Here is a 17,002-nt window from a genome sequence, read left to right on the forward strand (position 1 = left end):
AAAAAAAAAAAAAACATACTAATTAATTGTAGCCACTGCAAAAGCCCTGTGATGGGAAATGGCTACTGTGTTCAAGGGGCAGAGAGAATTCAGTGTCACTAGAACATGGTGGGAAAGAAGAGGGAGATGAGGTGGGGAGGAACTAAGCAGGAAGGACATTAAAGCCATGAAAGGCAGTTTGGTTCTTGTCCTCTGGGTGACAGGAAAGCATTGCAGAGTTTGTTTGGAGAGCAGTATGCATGTGGGCTAAGGAGGGTTTTCCATGATAATGATGGATTTACACTTTTTAAATACCTGTCTGAGGACTGTAGTTTCAGGGATCATTTCTGTAATTTTTGAAATATCCATCTGTAGGATGGGGGCTATGAATGGACAGCGAGCATTAAAGCTGAGTGGATAGAGCAGTCAGTGGATCAAGTACAGGGTAGTGGAGTCTTTGAGTAGGGTGGTAGTGACAGAGAAGATGGAGAGGAGAGGTGTAGTGTATTTAGGGTGTGTGGGGTGAAGAGGAGCGGGAAGAACTGTGACTTATTGTTGAGTTAGCAACAAATTAGAAAGGCATAGAGCACACTCTAATGGAATGGTATAAGAAATAGGCTAAAATGGCCATCCTACCAAAATTGAATCTACAGATTCAATACAATTACCATCAAAATACCAACACATTTTTTTACAGATATTGAAGGGACAATTCTCAATTTCATATGGAAAAACAAAAAATCCAGAATAGCTGAAACAGTCCTGTACAATAAAAGATCTTGTGGAGGTATCTCCATCCTAGATCTCACGCTGTACTAGAGAGCAACAGTAATAAAAACAGCATGGTACTGGCATGGGGGGACTATCAAGGGACTAGGAAAATGGCATAGGGGAGAAGGGAGAGGGTAGGTGGGACTGGGCAGAGACAAGGGAGGGGCTGCAGCAGGGATACAAAGTGAATAAATTATAACAAATAAATATATAAATAAAATTAAATTTAAAAAAAAGAAATAGGCTAGATTGGTTTGAATCCCAACCTTGTCACTTACTGACTTTAATTTGGTTGTGTAACTGTTGTTTTTGTGCTGCTGGGATCAAACACAGGGGCCTCATGTATTCAAGGCATGTGCTCTGACCTGAGCCGTACCCCCTAATAAGGCCCTAATAAGGTTTTTTAAAGCAGTACATGCCCCAACTTTCTTGTCAGTAAATAAGAATCATTGTAATAACATATCCAGTAGTGGCATTTAGATGAGTAAGGAATTTCTTACAACATCCTAATACACTATTTGTGCTAACACTTTTTAAAGTTATTATTGATCAGGAGACTTGAAGAGGGGAAAAAAGAAACAGATTTTTTAACCAGAGCAAGAATTTATAATGTGAGCTTCATGTAAATAAAGAATGCCTTAAAGATATGTGGACTTAAAGCTGGGAATTAATAAATCTGGGGGGGGGGGGTGTTTGTTTGGTTTTTGGTTTTTGAAGTTTAAGGCTTCTGTTAGATGACCAGGGTCGTGACTGAAGTGGCAAGGTGGGAATCTATGAGAATGATGTCTTCAGTCTCCACACCTGTTCTTTCTGTGATCTTGTAAGGGCAGGGCACCTGAGTGCCTTTAGGTCTTAGGGCTGTAGACTTTCATTTTTGTAAACCTACTTATTTGGGGTTCATAAACACTTCTACCTCTCTTCAAATCCCTGATCCTAGGTAGGAGAGAAAGAAGGTTAGTAGGGATAGGAGATACAGACCTTTTTAGACTTAGTTCCACTCCTTGTCAGGATTTCAACAGTCCAGCAAACAAACAACAGCAGCAGCACAAATCAACAGCAGCCTCCGTGAAACATTCTCTAAAGCAGGTGTGTGTGTGTGTGTGTGTGTATGTGTGTGTGTGTGTGTGTGTGTGTGTGTGTGTGTTTGTGTGCGCACGCGCTCCTATTTATCTCTTCTCAGAGTCCGCATATGTATATTTTTTCAGCTGGCCAAAACCACACCCCCCACACAAGGCAGTTTCCAGCTGACAAAAGATCACGTGCCCTCTCTGGAAGCTGATATCAGCTGTGGATAAACTACACATTTAGGGTTATACTGATAACGTATTTACATATCATAACCAATCTTTAAGGTAGGGATAATAGTTTTTTAAGCGTTTAAACGGTTCTTGTACACGAAGTGGTATTGTAAGTGTTAGTGTATGTTATTTTTCACTTAGGAACTGCTGTAGAAGTTGGATTTAAAGACTAAAGTGTCAAAGATGACTTAAGGCACTGAGATACACTGACCAATTAAATAATTGTAATAAAATAACCTGTTTGGGATAAGGGTGGGATTAATGGAGAGTCAAATTATAGAACCTACTTTGGAAAAAAACTTAGAGAAAAAAATGTTTATAAAACAAGTAAGGTGTGGGAACTGGAACTCAAAAGTAATCTGAAAACTAGAAATCAACTGCTTAGAGATAATAATTTGAAGCTTCAAAGTGAATGAGGCTTGTGAAGAATGGAAAGGAACAGGATGAAAGCTCACACATTCCAAAGGACCTCAATATGTGGGTCACCAATCTCTAAAGGCAGAGCAGAGGGAGGACTGCACAGGCAGGAAACAGAAAGAGGTTGTTTTCAAATCTGAGAAGAGAAAAATGAGAAGAAAATTATGTCCATCAGTGACAAAGGAAAAGTAACTTGGCGGTAACAGAACACTGAACACTGGGCAGCTTATACGCGATACAGCTTATCTCACAGCTCTGGGAGCTGCAGGTCTTGGGTCACTGGCAGATTCAGTTCCTGGTGTGTGCCTGCTTTTTAGTTAAAGTCCCACTTCAGGATGAAAAGTGGTCCTGGATCCAGAGGGTCCAGAGTCCTGACGTGGAGCCTTGTGTATTGGTCAAGTGAGTGCTCGAAGAAAAGATGGAAAGGAGAATAGTGCACCACAGGGCTGGCAGGAGGGGAGAGGGAGGGAGAGAAACTTTCGGAAGTTGAAAATATTACATTGTTAGAGAAAGTATCAATTAGCAAGCATTAATTACCTTCTCTTCTGATAAGGAAGTTGTCAATAAATTTGCAATCTTTAGATAACAATAGAGCTGTGGTGGGACCACCCTGTCCAGCGCCTTCTGCATACAGAGTACCGCGGGTGTAGCTGGGGTTGCACACCCCGGCCCCACAGGGTGGATGACTTGACTCCGACCTCTGTGACAGGCTGGTTCTCGGTGCTGTTCACATTTCCTCAGTCATCTAATGAGCCCTAACCAAGTACCCGCTGTGATTCAGAAGGAAGGTAGCCACTGAGCAGTCAGGGCCTGTGACTGTTTCATTGTTGATGAGATGCTGGAGTGTCGTGTAGGTTTTGACTTGCTGTTTACTAAGAAGCCCACAAGCATCTTTGTCCCGGAGTCAAAGTAACAACAAGGTCTCATGAGCTTAATGATCTTATTTGTTGTTAGAAATATTGATGGGACTCTGAATAATTAACTTTTCTCATAATAGTTTTGAGAAACAAGCATTTGCAAGGTCTTATTAAGCAACAGTTTGTAACATTGTAAGGTGTGCTTGATTTTTCTGAGTTGTTAAGTCATATTTCTCTTATACATTTACTTAAATTATATGACAGTCTGCCTGTAGTGTCATTTTCACGATGGTTCTGGGAACTCTCGTTCTGATTTGGTGATATTCACTGCTAATATAAGTATTCCAGTGTTTCTTGCCAGCCATCCCACATACTGTATGGAACTCACTGATGGTAAATCAAACGTTTTACAGCATACTATTGAGAATGCTGGATTTTTTACTGGGAAGTAATTACATTTGATCAGTATTTTCAGAGCATCCTAATACTGTTAATTTAGACAGGCTTGAAATTGGGTTCATTTTAGCATATATGTTAATATGTATTTTAGCATATATATGTAATATGTATTACAGTGACTTTCCACAAGAGTTACAGATACCCAATACTATCTTTGATTATAACTGCTTAATCCATCAGCTAATATTTAATGAACATAATGCTAATTATATAGCCAAACATGTAGGAAGTATATAATAGAAAAAGGATATATACACTATCTATCTAGCTATGTGTCTGTCTGTCATTCACATATATATATATATATATATATATATATAATATATGTATGTATATGTGTGTGTGTGTATATATATATATATATATATATTTCCAAAGTAAAATAGGCTAACAGCAAAGGGAAAAATCTTATATATGGTTAAGATGTCAAATGAACAGTTTTAACTCACCATCATTTTTTATGGAGAGCACATAAATTGAGCCTTTTATTTTTAGTTCCTCATCTTCCCTTCAGAGTTAAATGATGGAAAATTACTCTCAGTCCCTGAACTACTCTTATGCATCATTCAAAAACGCCCTGACAAGCTAGCCTCTCTAGTCATGATGAGATTTATGACTTTCCTTCCTGGGTCTTCTGTTACTCTGTCTATACCATCAAATTGATTAGTAGGCAGTGATGGGCAAGAGAGAAAGGCACTGCTTAGATCCAGCTGGTGTCCATCACATTAATGAACTGCTTGAAGATAGTTAATATCGTCCTTGGTTCTCATTATAGCTGGCCATGACCACATCTTTTTCAATGTTTCTCCTTCCTCTTTTTCTGCTTTCAGGGCCCACTGGAAAATGACTTGGTGGTCCATGTCGCACTTGTAGCAGAAAGCCAACGGTATGAGATACAGATGAGCAGTGCATTCTTCTGTGGGAAAGGGAGGGGGGTGCTCACTTCATGTTTATCATATTGAGGGTGATGGCAGAAATAAACTTTGGCAGTTTCTAGGATATCATTGGTGTGACCTTAAGTGTCATAAAACATACTTTTCATATTTAAACATGGATGTGCATTTGAGAAATTAGTGCCCACACATTACAGAGATTACCAAAATCGTTTATCTTTCTGACTGCCGTCAAAGCTCCTAATACTTTGGGGAAGAAGCCATCCAGGTCTTTGGATTCTGGTGTACATGGTATAGGACGGATAGTAACAAATATGCCATATGTTCCAGGCTAGCATTGTCTGTTCCCTTTTACCTCCTTCATTCAGATTTCCTGAACTATAAATACATTGTCTAAAAATAGCTCTCTCTTCCCCTCTCTCCACCTCATCTCTCTGTTCTCTATTTAGCCTTCAAGTTTTCCTCAATACATATGGTATTCAAACTCAAACTCCTCAGCAGGTGGAACCTATCCAGATCTGGCCTCAGCAGGAGCTTGTAAAAGTAAGTGATTCTGTGTCTTCACTTTCTTCCTTCCAGAGGTGTTGGAACAAGATTGTTGGACTTAATTCAAAGGGAAGATGCATAGTTAAATTTAAACCCTGACAGAAGATCGCTAGTTTGATAATTAAGTTGACAAGTCCACTTTATCAGATATTAACTTAAAAGACAAAATGAACAGAATCCTTCATTGTGTGTGCTTGTACAGTACATTCATGGGCTTGTTGTTTTCTTTTTCTGTTAAAATCAGTTACTGGCCTTGTCTAAGCACGTTGAATAAGAAATTAGTCTCAATTTTAGTTGTCATGTGTAAAATTATCATTTATAGTTTTATTTTCCTTCATATTACCTTAAAACCTCAGTTTAAAATTTTTTTAATATAATCACTGCCCTTCCTTTTGTCTGCTTTACTTTTTAAAAGCTGAAATAATTCTTATATATTTGGTTTGTTGAGTCTAAAGAAATTAAATGACCATATCCGGCTTTGTTGCCGTTACATGTCTATTTGGGATAAGATTAAAGCTGACGTTGGACACTTTTGTGTGTGCTAATCTGTGTTTGTGGGTGCTCTTGCTTGTTGGAGACGGAATTGGCAACCCCACTAGTTACTTAAACTCCTTTTATTTAATAATTGGTTCTAAAAGTCCAGAAACAAGTTATCCACTGCTTGACAAAAGTGATTGTAATAATAACTGTCAAGTAATCAAGGTTAAGTTGATATAAATGACAGTGGTCATAGCTTTGATTGTTACTAAAGAACAAAAACTAAGAGAGCTGAGGTATGTACTATATAGGAAAATGCAGGAGCCCATACTCTGTGCTCATCAGATGGGACTTGCCAATAATACAGCACAAATGAAAACCTGGGGTTCAGGGTACCAAGAGTGCCAGCTCTTAGAGAATCCTTGTACTTCTTTGAAATGCATAGGTCTTTGGGCCAGTGAGATGGCTCTGAGGGAAAGAGCACTGCCACTAACCCCCATGATTCGAGTTAGATCCCCAGAACCCATCTTGGGCAAAACTCCTGTAAGTTATCTTCTGACCTAAACACAGATGTGCTAGCACATGTGTGCCCACATGGTGATAAATAAACAAATAGATAGATAGATAGATAGATAGATAGATAGATAGATAGATAGATAGATAATTTAATGAGAGTGTAAAATGGGTTTCTCTATGTACATCCCTTCTCTTCCCATCCATTCACCACACAGTAGAAAGATAGTTGAAATATATAAGGATTCTTTATTGACAATTTTAATTCCAGAAAAATAAGAATACATATTACAAAACTTCTTGTATGTGAGATGCTAGACAGCTAATGTGATTACCAGATGTCATCTGTTTCTTCATGAGAAAAGCCTAGAGAACTTTCATCTTTGTCGCTAGGTGCAATTGTGTCCACTAGTGAACATTCTCTGCCTGATTTTTTTGAGCTTTTATCTACACTTGAGTGCTCCTGTCTCTGCTGGATGATTTTCATGTATTTCTCTAAAGGATTTTCACCACAAGCTGATTTGTCTTTCTGTTCTTGAGCACTTTTTTCTAATTCTTCTTCCATTTCAATCTTCAGTGATTCTTCAATAATCCTCCTCTCCTGCTCCAGCTTTTCCAGCTCTCTTCTTTTCCTCTCTAGAGTCTCATGCCATTCATTCTGCCTTTGTTCTTCCAGGTGGCATTCCCATGGCTGCTGTTCTTTTTGTTCTCCAGTTTGGCTCTGATTAGCACTTGGGTAGTCACATGCAGTGGGTCTGGAGGGTACAGTAGCTGCAGCAGCATCTGTGGCACACCTGTCACCAGCAGGGAGGAATCCTCCTGCCTCAAACTGTTCTGGCTTGTTCCATCTGAGAGACGGTTTGTCCTCCTTATCTTTCAGAGATCGCTCGTCCACATTTGAAAGTTCACTTTTGTCTTGCTTTTCAGATTGTCTCTGATAAAAGTAGGCATTTTGCTCTGGAACCCTAGAGGAAGGACCAGAGAAGCTGTGCCTAGATGGAACTGGTGATGGCTGGGCTATTGTTCTGTCAGGACAAGGACTAGAGGAAGCAGCATGTGACCCAGCTGCTCTGTCAAGACAAGGGCTGCTGGAAGCAATGTGTAATCTACCTAAAACTTCCAGATGCATTTCATTATCAAGACTTCTCAGTTTTGGATGGGGTATAGAGGACAGGTGTGTGGAGGAAGAGGTCCTGCATGGCCATGAAACCACACTGCCCAAGATTGCTTTAGACACATCAGTCTTTTCTTCCTTCACCATGTCCACAAGAGGCTGTTCAGAGACAGCTCTGTCCTCTGCAGGAGCATGTGTACACAAGGAAGTGGACGCTATGCTTCTGGGAACTCCTAGCGAGTATACAGATGAAGGACTCTTTGCCGGCTGAGGACTCATAGAAGGATTCTGAGTAACCCTTTGGTGGTAATTTCTGAATGCCTTTTCCAAGCATTCAGCCTCTTGCTCTAGCTCTCTTACTTTGGCTTTAGTACTACTGGCTATGAATTCAAGGTCAGAGTCTGGGGAACTAGCCTCTGTTGCTGCATTTGCATAGGGTGGGACCCTTGACATAACTGCATCTCCTATAACCTTGTCTTGTTCAAGGGGCACATTCAAGAAATCCCCACTTGGATCCCCGGTGTAGGGCCCCATCTTGCCACTCACTAGGCCACTCAGGGAATCTAGGGTCAGAGACTGCTTTGGATTTCGGAACACTTCATTCTCTAGGGCTGTCTGAGTTTGTGTTAGTTGTGACTTTAAATCAGCAACCTGAATAGTTAACCTTTTAACAGAAGCATCATATTCTACTATCTGGGCCTTTAGCCGTGTAGAATGTTCAATTTCACTCTGCAGCTGTTTGTGCAGAGCTTGCCTCTGAGTGTCAAACTCCTTGTGCTCCAGTGCTATAGCATTTTGTGCTTTCCGTAATTCTTTTGGAAAAACCGAGAGCTCAGGAGATGGCTGAGCTATGTGGTAGAGGAGATGTTTCCTGTTCTCTTCCAGCTGCTGCTTAAGCAATTTATTTTCTGCCTGAAGCTCCACTTTCTTTTCTTTCAGTAGTGAGTAATCACTCATCTCTTTCACCTTTTCATTCAGCAAGTGGTTTTGTTTTGACATTGTCAAAAACTGGGCTTTGACAGACTCTAGCTCCACCTCAATTTCTTTCATACGGTTAACAGATTTACTGAGTTCTTCCTTTTTTGAATTAACAGCTGTGAGCTCTTCTTGCAAATGAACAGTTTTTTCTCGGTTCTTCCTTTCCTCTTCCAGGACTTTATTTGTTCTAGTGATGTAGTCATCCTTTAGTTCCAGTTGGTACTTTAGAATTTCAGTTTTGAGTTTCTGATCATAGGTCTCTTCAATACTCTTCAGATTCTGTTCCCGTCTCCGAAGCGCCTCAGCCTCACTTTTATTTTTTTCTTCTTGGAGCTTCTGGGTCATCTCAAAAGCTTCAGTTTGTTCCTTCAGCTTTGCTTCTCTACCTCTGAGCAAGTCTATATCATTTAGGAGGAGCTGTCTTTGAGCATAAATTTCTTTTGTTTCAATCTCTTGGTGCTTTTTAATCCTTTCCAGAGTGTTCTTTTCCTGAGAAATGAGCGCTTCATTTTTTGCTTGACAAGTTCTTTCAAATTCACTCCGGAACTCAGCCAATTCCTTTTCATACTTTCTTTTCTCTTCCATCTTAACTTTTGTTATTTCAGCTTCTCTAAAATACTTCAGCTTTTGACACATTTCTGCCTGAAGCTGGTGCTGTATTTCTTTCTTATATTCATTTAACTTTGTCTCTAAAGATTCTAGCTTGGGATGATGAGGAAAAGCATCTGCAAATTGATCATCGATAAGCTGAAACTTCTCTGCTAGGGACACTTGGCTAGGAAACGTGGCGCTTGTCTGAGTTTCCATATCACAGCTCTCTTTAGCTTGATGATATTCTGCCAATTCCTTTAAGAAACTCATAAGAAAACCTTTTTGGTTTTCTTTATCAAATCCTGGAATCAGTGATTTGTAGAGACTCGATGAGGGGTTGATTCGAATGAGTTGTAATAGATCTTGCAAAGTAAATAGCTTTTCTTCTGCCAAACCACTTTCTGGAAAGAAAACAGAAAGTGAATATTGATAGCCACATCTCCGTAAGTGATCTGCCACCAGCGAGTTCGAAGCACCTATTAGGAGGGCACTCCCTTCCACTGAAATGGATGGAGGCTTCACTTCTCCACTCAACACGGGATGCATCAATTCCTGAATTAACTGGTTCCGGAGGTGGGTCTTCAGTGTATCCAGTATACCCCGATCCTTAAATGTCTGGTACAGCTTTTTGCGCAGTTCATCTTGACTCAACACATCACACTTGACAGACGTGGTGAACTGAGCCATCGTTCTCTGCTTCCTTCGGAGTTCGCCCCTCCACGGCCAGATGCTGTGGCCCAGGCCAGGCGGCAGGTTGAGAGGGAGTCCCTGACCTCCGAACCAGCCTCTGTAGCTGAGGACACGGAAGAAGGAGGAAGCTAGAGCATCAGCCCATTGCTCCAGCAAGCATTCGGCAAGCTCTCGCACTGCCTTCCTCAATTCAAAAGGGTACTTCTTGGCCTTTTCGCTGAGATCATGTGCAGTTCCAAAGGGTGGGTGGGGCCGTGACCCAGGAGGGGCCCTGGACGGAAGAAGGGGATCAGAAGCGACCGCTCAGGAAACGGTTTTCACTGTTCCATAGCTCATTCCAACGCCGCATCTCTTCCTGCTCAGCCGGCACCTATATAAGGATTCTTAAAATAGGTAACACTTGAAATGAAATCACACCTGAGTGAAAACATCCATGATGATGGAGTTTGTGTTTTGTTGTTGTTGTTGTGTTATGTTGTTTTGTGATAAAAGAGACCTGGAACTGAGGAGTTTCGAGGAGAAAAGGTGATACAAAATGGGAGATAAGAGATGACAGAGTCCAAAGCTTCACTTAGGACTGCCAAACACAGGCTATTTCAGCTGAGACACAAGTATTTCTTCTACACAGTTGTTTAAAGTCCTTGGTATTCATACAGCAGGCTATGGGAGGACACTTACGATAGTTTGCTCACCCGATCATTTATTGAGCATTTCCTGAGTACCAGTTATGTGCCAGGCACTGTGCCAATCAGTGAATACTCTTCTCAGGAATGTACAATTCAAAAGGAGAAATAGCGAACAGCTCAGTGATATAAAAGTGTTCAACAGAGCATATGAGTATTTTTTATTTGGTGATATTATTTGCAAACACTTCAAATCAAAATTATATTATATAGGAAGAGTATGATTATCCATATAGAAGAATTTAGGGTTTTTTTTTAATGTCATCAAACACACAAAGATTAATTCTATGCAGAGTAAACATTTGAGTCTAATTTTCATTACATTTATTTATTTATTTTACATTCCACAGCACACGTGTGGTAGTTATAGACCAGCTTGTAGCTGTCCTTTCTCTACTTCTGCCATGTGGAATCCAGGAAATCAAACTCTGGCCCTTACTTAGGCTTGGAGGCAGGTGCCCTCACCTATTGAGACAATCCCATTTAAGTATTTTAAAGTGATTTAAATATAAAATCAATTAGAAGAAAAAAGAGAGGAATGTATTTTTATAGCTCATTGAGACAGAAAGATCGCACTTAGGATACTAACACCAAAAAAGCAGTTAGGAGATGACTGACAAATGTCACTAATAAAGCATAAAAACCTGATAATATCAAAGCTGGTTGTGAAATTTTCTAGTCAAAAATATGCTAATATTGGAACAGCACTCATTAAAATGATGTTTTACCTACTATGTAGTCCTCAGATTTTCTGACATTGAAAAACTAAAACATTTACTTCAATGGGTAAATTCTCTATATTACAAAAAGAAGGACAAATATTCAGCAGAACGGGAAACAAATGAAAAACAGAGAACATGTACATTTAATAAAACAGAAAAGTTAACCAAAAATATTTGAGTACAGTAGTGTGAAAGTAAAATGAAATATCATTTCAATCCAAAAGACTGACATAAAAGACCTATGTAAACCTATATATATATTTCTAGAGGGTAAAAAGCCAGGTGTTAATGTTTCAAGAAGAAAGTACAGTCTCTTTGGCCAAGCGAGCCTAAGAAATTGTCTCATAGATACAATTGTATAGTATCCAAAGATAGTACTTGAAATATTTTTTTAAATAACAAAAGATTGGGAGTTAATTTCATCCAGGGTGGAGGCTTTCTGGTTGGATGCTTTTAGCTCACAGCAGTTCCGCTATGGCACCCTTCCTGCCCTCCAGTGTTCTCTTTTAACATCTTGTCTGGAACCTCTGTAATAAACTTGATAGCCAGGACATCAAAAGATTATGTCTTGTAGAAGTACACATTTATGTAAATGTGTACTCACTGACCCATGTGTATATTGTGGGTATATATTTAATCTGTGTCCTTTAAGGCTCTTCTGATGCTTCTTCGGACTTACTCAGTAACTTACACACTTCTTTCAAAATAAACCAGAGTCAAATAATTGTTGCATAAGGTATGAGAGTAAACAAGACCAACATTTGGGCTTGGAGCACTTTGAAATTCATGTACTCAGAAAACAAATGAGTAAAATATACTTGCAAGTAGAAACCCACTCGGAGATGTGTGGCCCTGATTTTTTTTAACTTTAAGTGGATGGATTTTTATTTTTTTTTATGTACATAATGACAAGGGAAGCATTTGTATCTTTTGAATTGCTTTATGAATCAAAACCCATGCAGGTTGTACACCTCCATCAGTGTCACAACAGTGTTACAGAATGTTGCTAATTGAATCTAAAAAGTTTTGCTCTCAAAAGCTCAGTAACCCCAACCCAGCATTACTTGGCTGGTTTGTTGGTCCTAGACAGACCTCTCTGGTGTCTTTTCTCTAAAACTATCATTACTAAGCTAAGGAACTTGTGTCTTGCAGGCTTATTTCCACCTGGGTATCAATGAGAAGTTAGGACTGTCTGGAAGGCCAGACAGGCCCATTGGCTGCCTGGGTACATCAAAGGTGAGTGTGCGCTCTCTTCATGGAGTGACTTTGGGTAGTAATTCGGAATGCTGAAATCATGCTTGGCCTCTGGCTGGCCCTTGCCACGTTTCATTATGTGCTTGAGGCAGTTATCTGAATCACAATTTTATGCACATAAATCATACTTATTGTGTGTCTCATTGCTGAAGCTTTCTGGGAATAAATGAATATCTCACTGCTATGTCATTGCCAAACTTTGTAAAACATTTATAATAATATTTACTCAAGCATAGGGTTTTCAACCTTATTAGAAATATTCTACTTTAAACTTACTGTCAAACTGATTCAAGAAAAAAAAAACCCTTAAAATTAATACTTTATGAATTTTGTTACTTTATTTGCCTATTCAGAAATAAGAATCAGTATTCATTAGCACTGAGACTTAGGACACTGCACCTTTGTGTTTTGTAACTGTTTGCCTTCTGTCTCCTCCTGCAGAGCTATCGCATCCTAGGGAAGACTGTGGTCTGTTACCCTATCATCTTTGACCTGAGTGACTTCTACATGTCTCAGGATGTTCTGCTGCTCATAGATGACATAAAGGTAGCTCTGCAGAGATGACTTTGTTCACACTGATTCTGTCAGATGTTGTCATATGGAGAATTCCTGGCTGTCTGTGACACTGGGTTATACCAAGTAAAATAGCGCCTTTGCAGAGTTTGGAATATTGGCTATGCTAAAATAAAATTAGACTCTTCTAGAAATGGAAAAGATCCCGTTTAAAACTGTGCTTGTTTGATACTAATAGTTCATTTCCTTTGGAGCAGATTGAATTAGCAGAATAATTTTACTTCTGACGACTATCTAGTAGGTCTCACTTAAGCCATAACTCTGTGATTAAGATCTGCTATACTCCGTTCTCTGTATATAGAGAAGAAAGGCTTAGAACCATGCTCACCACACATGGAACCAGACTTTTTCTGTTTAATTCTTGACTCCATTATTTACCGGCTGTATGTTCTCAGGAAAGTTATTTAGTTCCTCAGATAATAGAACGGCTGTTCTGAGGAACCGATAAATTAGTATGTGTGAAACAGTCAAAAAGTGCCGGGCACACGGTGGGAAGTTACATAATGGTGATGAGAATACATATCTAATCAAAGCACTCTCCACGTGTTACTGACAGTTTCCACAGTTTTCTTCTGTCTATTGGTACCAGTCCATAGTGAAAGGCAGTGATAGTCTTCTGAGTGATACAGCATGTGGGCAGCTGTTTCTCAGTTCATTCAGGAGCTGTACATTTTTAGGGAGAGAAAGAAACATGAAGAGATGGGAAAGAGAAAGACATGAGTAAGTAAGACCCACAAAACATAAAGTTTGAAATGAAAATGATGCTATGCTTCTAAGTAGCCTAAATTATCCAGGGTTTGATTATAAACTGTTATCAGTGTTACAGGCTCTTTGCCTCTCAGTTGAGGATCCCAGTAATCTCAGATACTACTCCATGACATCCTCCCTCAATCTAATTTTTTGATAGAATGCACTACAGTTCATTAAGCAATATTGGAAAATGCATGGACGCCCACTTTTCCTTGTTCTCATCCGGGAAGACAACATAAGGTAGGTTGATGGCAAGTTAGGTATGGGACAGACGAAATGGCTCCACCCTTAAGAGCTGTTCAGCGCTTGCAGGGGACCTGAGTTCAACCCCCAGCACTGGTGCCCAGTGACTCAAAACAAACAGCTCCAGGGGATATCATGCTCCCATCTGCCCTCTGTGGCTACTGCATTCATGTGCACACACCCACACACAGTCACACACACACACACATCACATCTTTAAATTAGTAAGTTACCCTTGCCTTATGGCTATTAACACAGAGAGTTTGAAAGCAGTACCTCCTGGTATTTTTGTATTCTTATCATGTTGTAAGTTCTTTCACATATATAGCAAATATTTGATTGTTAATCTCCTTCTCTATTGTTAATAGGCTTGTTTTATGTATCTGCTTTATTCTAGAGGCAGCAGGTTCAACCCCATATTAGACATGTTGGCAGCCTTTAAAAAGGGAATAATTGGAGGAGTCAAAGTCCATGTTGATCGTCTACAGGTAGCCGTCTAAAGTCTACATCTCCAGTTCAGGACAGCTAATCTGCGTTTCTCAATGTGTTTTACAAGTTTTTTTTTTTATTTTTTTCTTTATTAACTACACTTTATTTACTTTGTATCCCCCCTGTGGTTCCCTCTCTCCTCCTGTCCCAATCCTTCCCTTCCTCCCCCCTCTGCACGCATGCCCCTCCCCAAGTCCACTGATAGGTGAGGTCTTCTTTTTTTTCCTTCTGATCCTAGTCTATCAGGTCTCATCAGGACTGGCTGCATTGTCTTCTTCTGTGGCCTGGTAATGCTGCTTCCCCCTCAGGGGGAGGTAATTAAAGAGCAGGCCAATCAGTCCATGTCAGAGACAGTCCTTGTTCCTATTACAATGGAACCCACTTGTATACTGAACTGCCATGGGCTACATCTGTGCAGGGGTCTTAGGTTATCTCCATGCATAGTCCTTGGTTGGAGTATCAGTCTCAGAAAAGACCCCTGTGCTCAGATTTTTTGGTGTTTTACAAGTTTTATCTTGTGCTTACCTTCTTACTCCTGCTGGCCCCATCTCGACTTATCCAACTGTTCCAGTCAGGTGCTTTGAACAGCGGCTATTTCCTAGGCAGAATTTTAGACTTTGGCAGCTTTACTTCTTGTTGGTATATAAGGAAACAAGTCCATAAGTGGACTGATGACTTGCTTATAATGTTGGGCTTTTAGAGCCATTTTGGTTGTCTCTTGGTCACATGCTGCTTTGCACACTGAACTGTAGCATCCAACCAGGAGATATCTTTGTTCCATTCAAGCATCATAGCATTACCCACACAATTCCTAAATGGAAGGACCATTGGTCCCCAGCTACAGCACTGTTGCTTCTTTTATATGTCCTCTTCCAGGCAAATCAAGTATTTTTTAACTAGTTTAATACCCTCTAATATCAAGGAATGTTTTAAAATTGAAATCTATAGAGTCAACTTCAGCTAAACATGTACTTTATGAAGAGAATAGCCAATAAGGATGAGTAGGCTATAAATATAAAATGTGAATTAAAAATTATTTGTGTGTTTTCAATATTGGTTATCAACTTTGGGGAGTTAGTATTTTTTCACTCTTTCTTACACCTTATATGATAATCCTGCTGTCTTTGCCTTCAGAGTATATCCAGAATCTAATTTGCTTCCCCTAGCAGTGACACCATGATGCGCCTGCCATCATCCCTCACTAGACTTTTCTGTCATATCCTGAATTCTGCTATAGACAGTTAGCGTCGGCATGCTCACGCGTCACTAGCAGTTATGCTGATTCTTAGCCTCTGGTGACCTCTTTTCTCACACACACAGAAGTGGAAACCAGAGTCCCAAACATGGTCTATATGATCTGCAGCTCCTGCACCTTCATCATGGACCCAGCTTTCTACCGTCTCCCTACCTACTCTATTCCAGCCACCTATCTTCTAAAACTCACCATGCATGCTCCTACCCTGGGACCTTTGCGCTTGGTAGTCCCCCTTCAACCTGAGTGTTGACTACAGTCCCACTTCAGCATCTGATTTACTTTGTCATTTTGCTAGAGAAAATTTCTCTGGTCACATAAGTATAATGGCTAACCAGCCTCCTCCTATTCCTCTGCCCTAGTACCCCTTCCCCTTATTGTTCTTACTTCTACTTAGCACTTACTTTTCTAATTTGCACTCGCCATCATCTGATGTACATTAAAGTTTATATTCTTCATCTCATATACATAATTATAAGAAGAATCTTGGGGGACCAAAAAATTTATATTTGTTTATGCTAATCCTTAGCACATAATACAATGCTTGCATATAGCAAATGATTAGTAAATATTATTTGTCTAATAAACTACTTTGTCAACAAATAAGCTGTATAGATATGGGCTAATGTGTTAGAAATACCATTCAACAAATCCACATGAAGATCCTGCCCATAGTCTAAGAGCAGACTGCTTATAGTTGGACCATGTTGGAATGTGCACAGGGCTTGCACATTCGGCTTTCTCATTGATCCTCTGAAAGGGTGTTTGGTGTGCCTGTGTCGTGTGTGTCCTTACTGTGTCTGGGAGTGTTTATTTGTGGATATTCCTCTTTCATCATTTCTTCTAGAGAAATGATAGGTTCATTTGCCACCAAAAGCAATATTTCCTATCCACAGCTTCTTTATATTTGAAGCAAACTGGGAGAAAATGATATGTGTTAGAAAATCTTAATAAGAATACCTAACTTAAAATAATAACTGGCAGCTTGTTTTCTGACAGTTCTCTAAATAACTAGAAGTGATAGGTAGTGCTAAAAAGCCACTATATATTATCACCCATTCGTACTACTCAACACGAGCCACTGACCAGCAAAAAATGTTTGAGTTTAGACTCATTTAGTTTTCTGAACTTATAATTAAGAAGTAGTAGAATATAGATTGGCCAAATATGGGTTGCCACATACCAGAATACAGAGACGCAGTAGCTCAGATAGTCATTACCTTCAGGGTCTTTTAAGAGAGTTGGTTATTATATCACTGGGTGGTCCTGAAATATACTACAGTATCAGGGTCCAAGGTGCAATTTTCTGTTGTCTTTCCCAAAAACAACTTAGTACTTCATTTTCTAAAAGTTTAATAGATACTGTAGTATCTTAATACCTACTTTAAAATAAAGACATATATAGATAGAGGTTTAAATAATCAATGGGGACTCTGGACTCAATCCCTAGCAC

At 39.7% G+C, this 17,002-nt stretch overlaps 2 protein-coding genes across 2 annotated transcripts in view; one reads left to right on the top strand and one right to left on the bottom strand.

Moving 5' to 3' along the window:
• The window catches only part of Phkb (phosphorylase kinase regulatory subunit beta), a 181,744-nt gene that overhangs the window by 118,140 nt on the left and 46,602 nt on the right, over positions 1–17,002 (top strand). The window contains exons 11-16 of the mRNA XM_055620957.1: positions 4,612–4,667; positions 5,124–5,217; positions 12,141–12,224; positions 12,684–12,788; positions 13,723–13,805; positions 14,206–14,296. Coding sequence (XP_055476932.1) covers positions 4,612–4,667; positions 5,124–5,217; positions 12,141–12,224; positions 12,684–12,788; positions 13,723–13,805; positions 14,206–14,296 — 513 coding nt within the window. The remainder of the gene's footprint in view (positions 1–4,611; positions 4,668–5,123; positions 5,218–12,140; positions 12,225–12,683; positions 12,789–13,722; positions 13,806–14,205; positions 14,297–17,002) is intronic.
• LOC129686933 (centriole and centriolar satellite protein OFD1-like) lies at positions 6,542–9,580 on the bottom strand. The gene has a single exon (XM_055621114.1). It carries the CDS (start codon positions 9,578–9,580, stop codon positions 6,542–6,544), a length of 3,039 nt encoding a protein of 1,012 aa, XP_055477089.1.

Source organism: Psammomys obesus, unplaced genomic scaffold (genome assembly GCF_907164565.1).
Source record: "Psammomys obesus unplaced genomic scaffold, mPsaObe1.curated_primary_1811, whole genome shotgun sequence".
In the NCBI taxonomy this organism is placed as follows: Eukaryota; Metazoa; Chordata; class Mammalia; order Rodentia; family Muridae; genus Psammomys; species Psammomys obesus.